Raw genomic sequence first — 12,279 nt, 5'->3', positions numbered from 1 at the left:
GATGTGCGTAAATCCAATGACCCGATAACACCAGAGATCAGAAATCCAGGCAGACATGGACGCCAAACAGCTATTGCCAGTCGCAACCGCGCACCCTTTCGCGTCGATCACAGCCTTTTTGGCTGTTCTCATCGGCCTCTATACGTTCTACTACCGGAAAATACATCCTTTGGCCAGATTCCCTGGCCCTTTTCTTGCGTCAGTTACCAACTTCTGGAGACTCCGGGAACTATGGAACATGCACCTACCGGAGACCCTAGTCGTTCTGCACGAGAAGTATGGGGATGTCGTCCGCATTGGCCCCAACATGCTTTCCTTCAGACAAGGGAGTGCCGTACCGAGGATTTACAAGGCTGGCCGAACTTTGGCCAAGACAGCTTTTTATGATGGCTTCACTTCTTTCAATCCCAATTTGTTTGGAACTCGAGATGAAGAGGTGAGTCGTTGGAAGTTTCGCAAGGTATGGGAGATCACACACTGATTTTCCAAGGTACACTCGATGCGGCGACGGCAGATGGCACACGCATTCTCTTTGCAGTCGATCAAAGAAATGGAGCAGCACATTGACGGTCACATGCTTCAATTCCGCAATAACCTCGACGAGTACTCCCAGACTGGCCAAGTTTTCGACCTCAAGGACCTGATAGCCTTCTTTGTCCTTGATGTTCTAGGAGATCTCGCCTTCCGCTGTCAATTTGACTCGCAGGTCGAAAAGGACATTTCGAAATTGCCTCCCATCAATGACCACATCTTTCTTGCTTGCCTGATGGGCATGATTCCTGATTTTATGCCGCTCATCAAAGCTATCTCTCCATGGATCCCGATTCCATGGCTGCAACAGCTTCTCACAGCTAGACAAAATCTCAAGACCCTTACCGCGCAGTGTGTGAGAAACCGATTAGCTGACACTGGTGCTGCTCGAAAAGACCTCATCACCAGTCTGATCAACTCTGTAGACACGGAGACAGGCGCTAAGCTCACAGAGCTAGACATACAAACAGAGGCATTTGCGTTCATGTAGGTTGTTCGACGTTGCATTGCTCAGTTGATTTTCTCCGCTGTTTTCTCTAACATATTATTAGTGTTGCTGGCTCCCATACGACGTCCGGAACCCTTACTCTTCTCTTTTCTCACATTCTTCAAAACCCGGCTGTACGTACCAAGGTGGTAGAGGAGGTCGATGCAGCGGTTGATGATGTTGGTTCGGCCATCGTGCCTATCAAAGACCTTGAAGCAAAGCTTCCATACGTCATGGCTTGTCTAGATGAAAACTTCCGGATGAACTCTGTTTTCACTATGCCCTTGGAGCGAGAAGTGACTGCCAAGGAAGGCTTCGAAATCGAGGGCTACGTAGCTCCCAAGGGCGTGCGTCTCTCCCTTCTCCCAAGATTGGTGTAACTGGAATTGCTGACAAAAACAACAAGACCGACCTGTTCAGCCTGAACCACGTTGTTCATCATAATCCTGCCATTTGGGGCAAAGACCACGATGTTTTCAACCCCTCAAGATTCTATGATCAAGAAGGGGAGAAGCTCCAGCGTTTCCTCAGCCCCTTTAGCATGGGTCATCGCATGTGTATCGGACGCAACATGGCCATGACGAACATGCTCAAGCTTGTTGCAACAACATTTAAATGTTATGATCTTGAGGCGGTGGAGCCGATGGAAGCTATCTCTACTATCAGCGTTGGAATTTCGGAGAAAGAAGGTCCATTGTTGTGTCGTGTTCGTAGAAGATAGGTTGAAGATGCAAGAAATCGAGTAACTTGTCTCATATCGGCGTCTTTGTGATTATGAGTCGGTCGAAAAAGAAGGAGAGAATGGCGGTTATGTGACTGCGTCATGGATGAAAATAATCAAGCTTGAATGCTTCTATCTTTGCTAAGGTAGCGAGTGCTGGCTATTTCAGTTATCTCGAATGACCTGACTACACTCAAGTTGTTCCAGGGTTTATAATCAATGTGCAATCAACTATGAATGAAGTAAGATAGCTTCTGGATAGGTTCATGATTCGATCCTAAGAGGTACGTTGTATCCACCTGTTAAATCTCACTCTCTGACTCTAACATCCTTATCGAATGTAAGTTGACGCGGCTTATGTTCAGGCTCCATTGAAAGCTGAGTTTTTCAAAGTCGATGCTATTTGGCCGCATGCTGCTCGAGGAAACCAATCGCCTTCCTGAGAGACTCCACAGCAGTCACCGAATCCCCAGCTGAAGTCTCGACGTTGACGTTACCGGACCTTCCATCGAAACCGTGCTCCGCATCAGATGGAAACTCTGCCAACACACGCACTCCAGATGCCTTGAGCTTCTCTGCGGCTCTGGTGCTACACTCAACCGGTACAGCTGAGTCGTTCGCACCATGGAGTAGCATGACAGGCGGGAAGCCACTGAAATCCCCAAAGTCAAGTGGGAATAGAAGTTGGTGTTCTTTGGGTACTGCTGCAGCTCCTTGAGTGGCAATCTGACGAGTAAGACCAGAGACGCCAGTCATGTAGTCGGGGAAGAGGGCGTCGATGTGCAGTGCCGACGTAAGAGCAAATCTGGGGTCAGCGGACGGGTCGCCTGATATCGGATAAGCTGAGACAGGCTTCCTCTCTTCGCCCGAAGCCTTGGCCATGGGCCACTTTTCCAGGATTGGCCCGGTCTCGACTGGCGGCCGGCCGAAGATATTTTTCCCGGGAGTTGTGTATCGACTTCCAGAAGGATCGAGCATCCCGTAGATGAGCAGAAGTGCGCTAGGCTTTTGAGCAGCCGAGACGGCTGTGTTAAGAGCTAGATACCCACCAGCGCTTGACCCACCGACTAAAATTGAACCGACCGGACGGCCTATGATCTCCGGCAGTGACGACAGGGCCCATTTATAGGCGTCCGCTGCATCTTCAACGGAGTCGTGTGCGGTCGACTCGGGCATCAAGCGGTACTCGGGAGTCACAAAGACCCATCCACGGGAGGCGGAGGCATGCACAAGCCAGTGAGGCAAGAACGAATACCGATCTCCGACGATCTAGGAAAGTCTTCCTGTTAGCTTCGAACGGCGTAGATCAAGCGACCCAGTGAGATGATTCATATGGGTATGCGGCTCGAACGGAAGCAATTGCTTACAAGAAAGCCACCGTGATAATGCAGCAGCACAACAGCGGGAGAGCCATCTGACTTCTCGGGGTACACGACGTCGGCGTTGATGGTTATATCTGAGGTAACTTTGAAGGGCACTGTTCGTGACGTGTACCCCGCCAATGTCTCCATCGGAAATGGGGAGCCCATGTTAGGAAGTGCTGCGATCGTAGAGAGACAATTGCTAGGAATGCAGGGTCTAAAAGCTGAACAAACACTAAAGTAAACACTGATTCAGATCTTGATCACATCAACTTCAGCGTTTGCTAGATGAGACAGCGGGGTTGACTGCACTGAGCTGGCTCTTTTGCTTGGTTATTAATAAGTTCTTACTCTGACGGGATGACCGGAGTTAGTTTGACCCCGCTATTAGTTCCGGCTCGGAAGTGACCGGAACTTGCTCAATCGCCAATCGGAAAAGTCCAATTGCCCGTTGTACAGTTCGTGGACATGGGCGTAAGATCAAAGAAACCGTTCAGCTGGTCAAAAACCATCATATCTCCCATATTGCCAAACAATAGAGCATCAGAAGGGCTTTCGACACGATCTCTCTGTTCACCTTGCCCGCTGCTAGTCGATGCCGTGGCCGAAGAGGCAGACAGCCGTGTCGTGAGTTTCCGTAGGCCTTGAAGTCGCTCCCAAAGAGTCAGCAACAACGTCGACCTATTGCTTAGGGCTCTGATCATATCCAGCGCAATGTCAAACTCGACAGTGACTTTGTCGCAGAACATGGAGCTGGCATTCACAACAGCCAGTAACAGGTTGCCAAAAGCAGTTAGTAAGAGGTGCTTGAAAAAAAGCGGATTACGCTTTATGATGGCGGTATTTTCGTTGAGGCCTGAGAGCATCTGTAGCGACTCTTTGGCAACGGCGACGGCCTTGTGAGCATGTCTCTGATACTGCGTGATCCGCGTACCAGATTGGAGCACCGGGCGACAGATCAAGTTGTGCAAATGGCTCTTGCGGAGAAATAGCACAGCCTGAACATGTCGAACCTCTTGCCCCGGCTGAATGGGTTCAAGCTTCAGGTCGTCAGCCAGGAGTTGATACCACTGCTCTATCCGGTAATCGAGATAGTCGATTTTGTCGATATTAAGCTCACTCTCTTTCTCGACTTGGCTATTGAGGGCGTACCACGTCTTGCCCGCTAGTTTGGTCCAGTCGAGAAGCGCGGTCATCACCGGATCATGTCCGTTCTATCGGCTTGTCAGCAGGTCTTGGAGAATAATCCAGTACAACGTCACGGAGTTGGTGTACTCTTACCATTGCGAGTAGTGTGGGGTCGACATGGCAGTCCTGTATATAGAACGGTATCCCCTGGCCCAGGCTTGTCCTTCTCTCTAACATGTACACACACCAGAACGTCTGTAGCCCCGCTGCTTGCTCTTCCGAGTTGGTAAAGCGATCTACAGAAGCCCTGCGATGTAAGCCCATTTCGAGGCAGAGCCGAGCTGCAAATCCAATGATGCGACCGGTCCGTACTTCTTCATCAAGGTGATAGTAGTAAAGGGCCTACGTGTGCACCCGTCAGTAACATCACCCGGGAAATATATTCCGCCTGTTCCAGATAAGAGCAATACATACCATCAACACCAGCATCTGTATGTTGCTAATCGAGTTTTTACCCCATAGAAGCCCCTCGCCAGCTTCGGTGGCGCTCTGAAAGAGCCTCTGAGCTAAGTCATTGCAATTGCCACTCTCCAAAGTCAAGCAAGTAGCCAGGATAAGTTTTAGTTTGTTAGTATCACTGTGGAAAAGACACTCTGCCAGAGTTCCTCGACCCCGCGTCTCGTGAACGTTGACGGCCCGTAGAGTGTCAAACACGTTACTAGCAACCTTGAGAAGCTGCTCTTCGCTGACGACGGCGTAGAGAAAGCCGGTGCCCGAAAACCACTCTCGGATGTGGTTGGTAGCATCTTCGAGGCTGATTTCCCATAGCGGATCTCGGGCTAGAATCTTCATGAGTGGCCCATATTGCGCCAGCTGAGATGGCGTATTTGAGGCAGGGTTGGTCTTCGGGGTAGACTTGTCCAATATAGAGGGCGGGATTCCCATGGCCTCGAGATTGCCTTTGACAACTCCAAAAGTGAACTCAGAGCTTGATGGGCCACAAAACTCCGGAGAATTACTACTTGCGTCACATGACATGAGATTTGGCCCAGACTCAAGGACAGGACTCGTCTCTTGGCCAGGCGATTGTGATGATCGAGTGTGTGTAGATACAGTTTTTGAGACGCTGAGTGAGTTTTCATGTTGAGGAGAAGTATGAGGTCTGCTTGGATCCGGGTTCCTTAATTTTCGTGAGCTATATAGATCCCCCGGTAGGATAGCGAAGGAGAGAAGATTTCCAAAGATTTACTTGAAGAAGTACAACGTGTAATTGAAGGGATGTAACTTACTTTGAACTGAGCTTCGGAGTGCCTAGAACTCGACGCTGTGGGTGGTATTGGCATGTGACCGAATTCCGTGTGCATGCCGCGCAGGGGTTGACACCGTCGCACTTGATCTTCTTCCTCTTGCATTCGATGCTTGGAAACGTGTTAGATATTTCCTGACCTGGGCGGGTCTTCGGAAGGCTTACCATGCTTGATTGACGTAAGGGACCCTTCTATTCCGCCGATGACGCAGTGCGATAAGATAATCACTGCTCCCATCGGAGGGCACCATTGCAGGATTGGATTCCGACAGTGTCGAGCGTCAGAGCTGAGATAGTTTCGAGAGACTCAGCGTGATGTTATTTGGAACATGGTCGGGATTTGAGCAAGGACACTTGAAGTGGACGAAGGCATAGAACCACAGAGCCCCTTCTCATGTGCCTAGAGAAAGTTCACTGAGCATTGGCTCGGGTATTCCGGAACTTCATAGGTATCCATGCTGCCTAATACCAGGTAGTCTTAGTTGCCCCGATAGCGAGATTTCACCGCGCGGGGAACTCTCCAGATTTACCCCGCATTAAGGACGATCACCCGCAAGTTCAAGCTTCGGCAAAGGGGAGAGGGAGACAGCAATTATCATACGGATCGTACGGATACACCTACTTGAAACATACTTCTGTTCATAATTGGATACAACGATAAGACGCTAGTTCCGGGTCATGGCTGGAACTTCTGGCCCTTTTTCCAGCACCCGATTCACCCTGCATTCAGTGTCTTTCTGTCTGCAATCGACAATTTCGGGCCGTCCTAGTGCTGTCGGTACCTAGGTTGCGAATCGCAACCCCCGGGTCTTGCAAGCCTTCCTCACGAGTTCGGCAATGCGAGCTACGTAGCAATCCAAGAATATCTTCGCTTAGGTTGATACCTGCAGCGTCCGGATTTCTTGAGGTGGGATCATGAATATTGCAGATGGGTGGAATTAATTCAATGGCCCCGTGGCGAGGAGACTACTTACTTATAGTACGGCTGTTACCCTGGGGTTTAGTGCAGCAGCAACTCTTTCCAGGCCAGTAAGCAACTGAGTTTCATCCTGAGAGGACACAATACGGAACCACCCAACACTCTCAGAACCAAAGTCTTTTCCCGAAGAAACATATACCTTGTGTTTCAAAAAGAGCTTCATCAAGAAGTCATCCAGGTCCTCTTCTTCGACAGTTCCAGGATTGTGTCTTCTCCAAGCACTCCCAAGATCAGCCCAGAGGAAGAAAGCCTCGTTCGCGCCGGTCGTGTAGGGGATGCCGTGGGTGTTCGCCCAATGCGCGACAAGCCTGTACCTATCGGCAAGCCTTGTCCTGTTCGTCTGGATGAACATGTCTGACCACTTTTCATCTTCGAGAATGTTAGCTGCGATGTCATCCGATGCAGAAGATGGAGAGCTGTAAAGAGCTACAGCCACTAATGCTTTGTGCAGAGACAGATTAGACTGAGAGATGATAGTCTCGATCCGAAGCCCGTTCGCGCCGAAGTCCTTCGACATGCCCCAAATCGTGTGGATTCGGTCGGGTGTTAAATTAGTTGAGGTGAGTGACAGGCATGAAGTGAAAGGCGCTGGTTCAGGCCCCTGGTCCACCTGATTTTCCCACACCGACAAGGCGTGGATTTCGTCGCTGATGAAGTGCATGCCATTCTCGGAGCAGAAACTCTTGAGGTTGAGCAGGCTGGCGCGAGAATAACATCTGCCAAGGGGATTGTGTGGGTTTGATACAATAAGCCCTGCGATTCGCTGGCACCCCATAGCTGCCTTTTTGAGAGCACGCTTATAGTGGTCGACTGCCTCGGCGGCCAGGGGGTCGATAGGCCAAAAGTCCACTGGAATGACCTTACAGCCAGTTCTTAAGACCGGGTCTGGGACAAAGGTATTCTAGGTAGTCAGGCCGTCCCAGCAAAAAGGCATCACCGGGATTGGCTATGGCCCAGGCGATGTGTTCAACGGCAGAACTGCAGCCGTTTGTGATTGTAAAGTGCGCTAGCTTTAGGGGGCTTGAAGGCTGCAGGTGTCGGTTGAGAAATGTGGCAAGGGCTGTTTTGATCCTTTTAGATCCAGCCATGCCATCTCCATAGGTGAATGAATGAACTGGCAACTTGAAATGTTTTTGCATATGCTCTGATAGCTCCTGAGCTATCAACGTTTGGCTTCCTTTCCCCTCCATCCGTGACTGTCTCGTTCGGTACCATGCCGCTAACCCTTGTATTGATCAAGTTGTCAGCGACATCGTCGGCACGTATGTTGTCGAAGCTTCACTAAGCGACTTGGTTGTAGATTTCGCCTCCTATGCAAGTGTACATCAAAGTAGCGGGCCTTGTGCAAGCGATGGAGACGATCGATTATGGGAACGCCAGCGAGGGGCTGGTGTCTTTGCCAACATCTAAGGCAACAGACATTTTTGACATGCCGAATGTTGCCTGGGCGGTTGCGAATCATTTGCAGATCGAAAGTCGGCTAGACAGATACAAGCTCAATCCCAGGCTTTTAATCAAGCATCCCGAATTCCTCGAAAGCGCCAGAGAACTCATAGCACAGGGTACGCCACTACGGCCAGAGCACGCATCGTGTCTCTCTTTTCCCGCCTCGATAGATACCAAGACAGCGTCTTCATATCGCAACTTTATTGCTTTCACTTGCTTCAACGTATATGAAAGCCAAGAATAGAACTCTTTCGTAATTGATACGTCAAATAACCAGGTTCCTGTCTTCCGTTACATCGTAAGAAATCTATACGCGATAGTTACAGCGCCTTCGGTCGTCGTTCGATGGTGACCCACATATCCTTGAAGAAACTGACGCCCCCTTTCACAACATACTTACCAGGCTCTCCACTATTGAGGATCTCTGGCTTGAAAGTCCTGAAGAATTGAAGAGGCCCTTTGAACAATTCCATCATTGCAAGGTCTTTTCCCAGGCAAACTCTGGCCCCGTATCCAAACCCCATGTTGTACTTGAGTATCTCCTTTGTCTTCTCCTCGCTTTCTAGCCATCGCTCTGGTCGGAACTCGGTAGCGTCGGGACCAAAGATATTCTCGTCGCGATGCACCAGCCACGGGTTGCAAGTAACCTCAGCTCCTTCTGGTACGTGCTTGCCGTAAAGCTCCATACCGCCTTTCCCAGCAAGCCGAGGAAAGATGTTGGGCGCTGGAGGATTCAATCGCATGGCTTCGCGAATGCACGCCACATAGAATGGGCAATGTTCCTGGACTTCCGCGTACTGAGGCATCTCTGAAAGATTACCAGCTCGAGTCTGCTCGTCAATCTCGGCCATGAGACGATCATAGACGCCGGGATTTGTCATGATATGCATCATGAAGGCCTGGAATGCAGTGCCCGTAGTATCTGCTCCAGCAAGCAAGACGAGTAAGATTTCGGCTTTGATGTAGTCCAGATCAAGAGGGTTTCCATCCTCGTCCCGGGCTTCAATGAAGCTAGGAACATGTGAGTAAGTGATACTGAGAAACTTTGGGTAATTTTAGGGCAGAATACTGACGTTTGTAGTAAATCGATACGTCCATCTGTCGTCCCTTTCTCGATGTCTTTGAATCTTTGAACGATAAGCCCGTCTCGGAATCTCATCAAAGTCCCGATTCCAGAGTCCTGCTCCGGCGATGCGACAAGGTATTTCCCCAAGAAAGTGCTCTTGACCCAATTTGTGAACGGATAGCACCGTGCCAGTATGCCAAACGGCACAAGGCCGTCGTGAAAACCTTGGATGAGTCCCTCAACATCTTTCCCCTGTTCAATGAAACCGAAAGGCTGTCCGAAGCCAACTTCAGAGACAATATCGTAAGCAAGGTAGACTGCCCATGGAGCAAAGTCCATCTTGGTACCGGAAGTAGCGAATGCATCTAGTCTGGACATCCAGCGCTCGATGTGCTTGTCAAGCAGAGGCTCCATCTTCCGAATGTTTGAAAAAGAGTAAGGCGCCGCAGCGATCTTACGGAAGCGAGCATGAACTGCATGGTCCTGCATGTTGAACAATGATTCCGTCTTTCCGAAACTGCCGGTGATGTAGTGTTGCGACTTGTTGGCATTTCGGTGGTAGATTTCCGGTAACTTGGTTGCGTCACTGACAAGCAACATGGTAGGTGTAATGCGAATGACAGGCCCTAATATTGCGAGTCAACTTTTGACTCTGTTTGAATGTATGGACTCAACATATTCATTACATGCAAGGTAAGTTTATTGTGAACCTGATGCCTTGGTAGACGTGCACTTACCATACTTCTTGTGAAGCTCCTGATTCACCCGACACTCATCCTCCTTAACATTATGATATGTTATCCACAGTCGAGTTACCGAACCCCAAAAAGGGCCGGGGAATTTGGCTAGCGGATGGTAGAAGCGATAATACACGATTTGGTAAAGTAATTTCCACAACACATAGGCTGCAGAGAGCAGCAAAATGTTGCCAAAACTGAACAAAGCCATATTGAAAACAATGGCGAACGAGTTGTAGCAGAGAAAAAAAACTTCGGCTCTATGTTTTCCACTTGATCTGAAATTGGCATTACAATCTCGACCAAAGTCCCAAATTTGCTGATCTTCCTCCGCAACCAGTGCTGGGTCTGTTTCGGTGGAGGCCTGAAAGTTCCTCTTACTGGGTCCCTTCAACGGTGACATCGTCTCATGGGCGAGGAGTGACGGGCATAGTCCGCTTGATGTTGCATCCACTTGAACTTCCTCGGCACTTTTCCCGCCGCTAAGAGCCGACCGACTAACCACAGCGCAGCTAATTCTACAGACGCGACGTAATTGTGGAAATGTGTCGTAGCGAGCAGCAGGGACCGTGATCGGCATTCGTGGAAGGATTCCCATGGTTGTCAAACTTCTATGGAGTGATACGGCTGCGAACCTATCAAAGAAAATGATGAAAATTGCAGGCGATACCACTGGCGCCAGAAGTGGGCGAAATAGTCTAGGCAACGGTATGCCTTCACAGGGCTTTTACGCTCGAGGTCATGTCGGCCGCCCACCAAAAGTCGCATTCCTTACCTCAAGCAGACATGTATCTCAGGTAGTTCGAATACACACGCAAGTAAATGGCAGTGTTAGTTGGATGCCTGGCACCTGAAGATCACTAACAAAGATTATTACCTTACGATTTGATTCAACACGTATTATCCGAGGAACATAGAAAGTATTGGAGGTAATTGTTGACACGCTTGAAGTAACAGCTATAAAAGGATATAACAGTACATGTAGGAACAGGGCTGGGACTTTGGGCGGCACACGATCGTGTCACGCACTTCCCGCGTCAAAAGCCTAGGTAGGTGTTTTCTTTAGATCTTCGAAGTCGTCTTCTTTCATTATTGATACGCGGTATGGCATTATTAGACTACAGCCTGCGGGTACTCTTGGAGATTTTACTTGTGGCAATGGTCATTATCAGCTACCCGAAAGGATACTCGATACAGCCAACTATCCCGCAGTTACTGGGAACTGCAACATCATGCTAGACGCATCTCGAATATGCTTAAGACCATTGAACCCCAGTCTGTCGGGAGTTTCGTACGAATGGGTAAACTCGGCCGGAGATGGGAAATCACGCACCCCCCATCACCATGCAATCAATTGGCCAGTCTGTGTTACCAATTTTCCGGACGTGGACTCACGGCTCGCTCCGTCGATGACCTCGAGAACGCCAGTAACAGAGCTTTCAATCGTGTCAAGTCGGTTGAGATCAAAGTTCCACTGCTTCACAGCATGTTCACCCATAGACGTTCGAACGAATCCGGGGTGGACAGCCACGCTTACCAAGTCTGGATGTTGTATATGCAACGATTTGACCAACCAGTTAAGCGCAGCCTTACTGGGACCATAAGCGCCAGCAGGAAGAGGCTCTTGTTCTTCGATGGATCCAAGCGATGACGTGATTCCGATGAACTTCGCAGGAGGGCCGTCTGCTCCCTGCGGTCTTTCCAGGAGCGGCCAGAGACCTTGGAACACCATCAAGGGTGCGATGGTGTTGATTTCGAATGCGCTCCTTAGTTCCTCGGCGGTGGTCAAGACTGAGCGCGATGCTGTGGCGGATACGGCGGCGTTGCTGATGAGAACATCGATTCGGGTGACGGCACCGCCAGTCGCCGTATCGAAGGCTTTGCGGGCGGCAGTGCTATCAGGGGCGATGTTGAAGTCAAGCAACATGACAAAAAGCTCGCTGCCGTTACCCTTGTTTACATCTCGGACGCTCGACTTCAGTGAAGAAGCAGCTTCATCATTCCTAACGGAGGCAACAACTGTTGTAGATGGTCTCGCTAACAAGGTCTTCACTAGGCCAAGGCCGATGCCTTTGTTGGTTCCAGTAATGACATATACGGTGTTCGGCATTGTCGGACAGCGATTTATGTTGGAATCAAAAACTGCAGAGCGCGAGGCTGGGGTATAGATGGACGCTCGTCGGCGGCGCAACTTATAAGACCGGTAGTTGGCAAAGGATCAGTTGAACGTGGTGATGTGTGATAAGGTTGTAGGGAGACTTTGCGGTAAAGAAGAGGTGATCAGCGGGATCGCGGCATCCACTCTAAATAAGTACAACATCGGAAGGATCAGGACCAGGGCAAGGGGTCAAGAAAAACACGTGAATCTCTTAGGGCCAATCCATCGACCATATAAGCACCTCACGTCAGCAAAAAGTGATGGTTGCGTGATATCCAGGTCTACACGCGCATATCTGTATGGCGTGCCGCAACTTCCGTGTCCACTTCTCAACCTTCTATCATTCTAATTTGTCTCTC

General features: G+C 49.8%; 4 protein-coding genes across 4 annotated transcripts; 1 reads left to right on the top strand and 3 right to left on the bottom strand.

Moving 5' to 3' along the window:
- Positions 1–55: 55 nt before the first annotated feature.
- On the top strand, positions 56–1,739 carry CPAR01_09286 (uncharacterized protein; the record flags this gene model as incomplete). The annotated part of the gene is made up of 4 exons (XM_060493551.1): positions 56–436; positions 491–1,017; positions 1,083–1,365; positions 1,425–1,739. 4 exons carry the CDS (start codon positions 56–58, stop codon positions 1,737–1,739), a joined length of 1,506 nt encoding a protein of 501 aa, XP_060347681.1.
- A 399-nt stretch (positions 1,740–2,138) lies between these two features.
- Positions 2,139–5,785, bottom strand: CPAR01_09285 (uncharacterized protein; the record flags this gene model as incomplete). Its single annotated transcript, XM_060493550.1, has 7 exons — positions 2,139–3,008; positions 3,107–3,279; positions 3,558–4,314; positions 4,382–4,630; positions 4,703–5,354; positions 5,518–5,646; positions 5,700–5,785. The coding sequence occupies 7 exons, from the start codon at positions 5,783–5,785 to the stop codon at positions 2,139–2,141; spliced, it is 2,916 nt and encodes a 971-aa protein (XP_060347680.1).
- Positions 5,786–6,508: 723 nt separating this feature from the next.
- On the bottom strand, positions 6,509–9,973 carry CPAR01_09284 (flavonoid 3',5'-hydroxylase; the record flags this gene model as incomplete). The annotated part of the gene is made up of 4 exons (XM_060493549.1): positions 6,509–7,362; positions 8,360–8,970; positions 9,033–9,651; positions 9,763–9,973. The coding sequence occupies 4 exons, from the start codon at positions 9,971–9,973 to the stop codon at positions 6,509–6,511; spliced, it is 2,295 nt and encodes a 764-aa protein (XP_060347679.1).
- Positions 9,974–11,101: 1,128 nt separating this feature from the next.
- On the bottom strand, positions 11,102–11,872 carry CPAR01_09283 (short-chain dehydrogenase/reductase family oxidoreductase; the record flags this gene model as incomplete). Its single annotated transcript, XM_060493548.1, has 1 exon — positions 11,102–11,872. One exon carries the CDS (start codon positions 11,870–11,872, stop codon positions 11,102–11,104), a length of 771 nt encoding a protein of 256 aa, XP_060347678.1.
- Between the last annotated feature and the right edge of the window lie 407 nt (positions 11,873–12,279).

The sequence above is a fragment of the Colletotrichum paranaense genome (genome assembly GCF_030867605.1).
Source record: "Colletotrichum paranaense strain IMI 384185 chromosome Unknown Scaffold_7.1, whole genome shotgun sequence".
NCBI lineage: Eukaryota > Fungi > Ascomycota > Sordariomycetes > Glomerellales > Glomerellaceae > Colletotrichum > Colletotrichum paranaense.
Note: the sequence above shows the minus strand (reverse complement) of the source record. Positions and strands in the feature narration are given on the sequence as shown.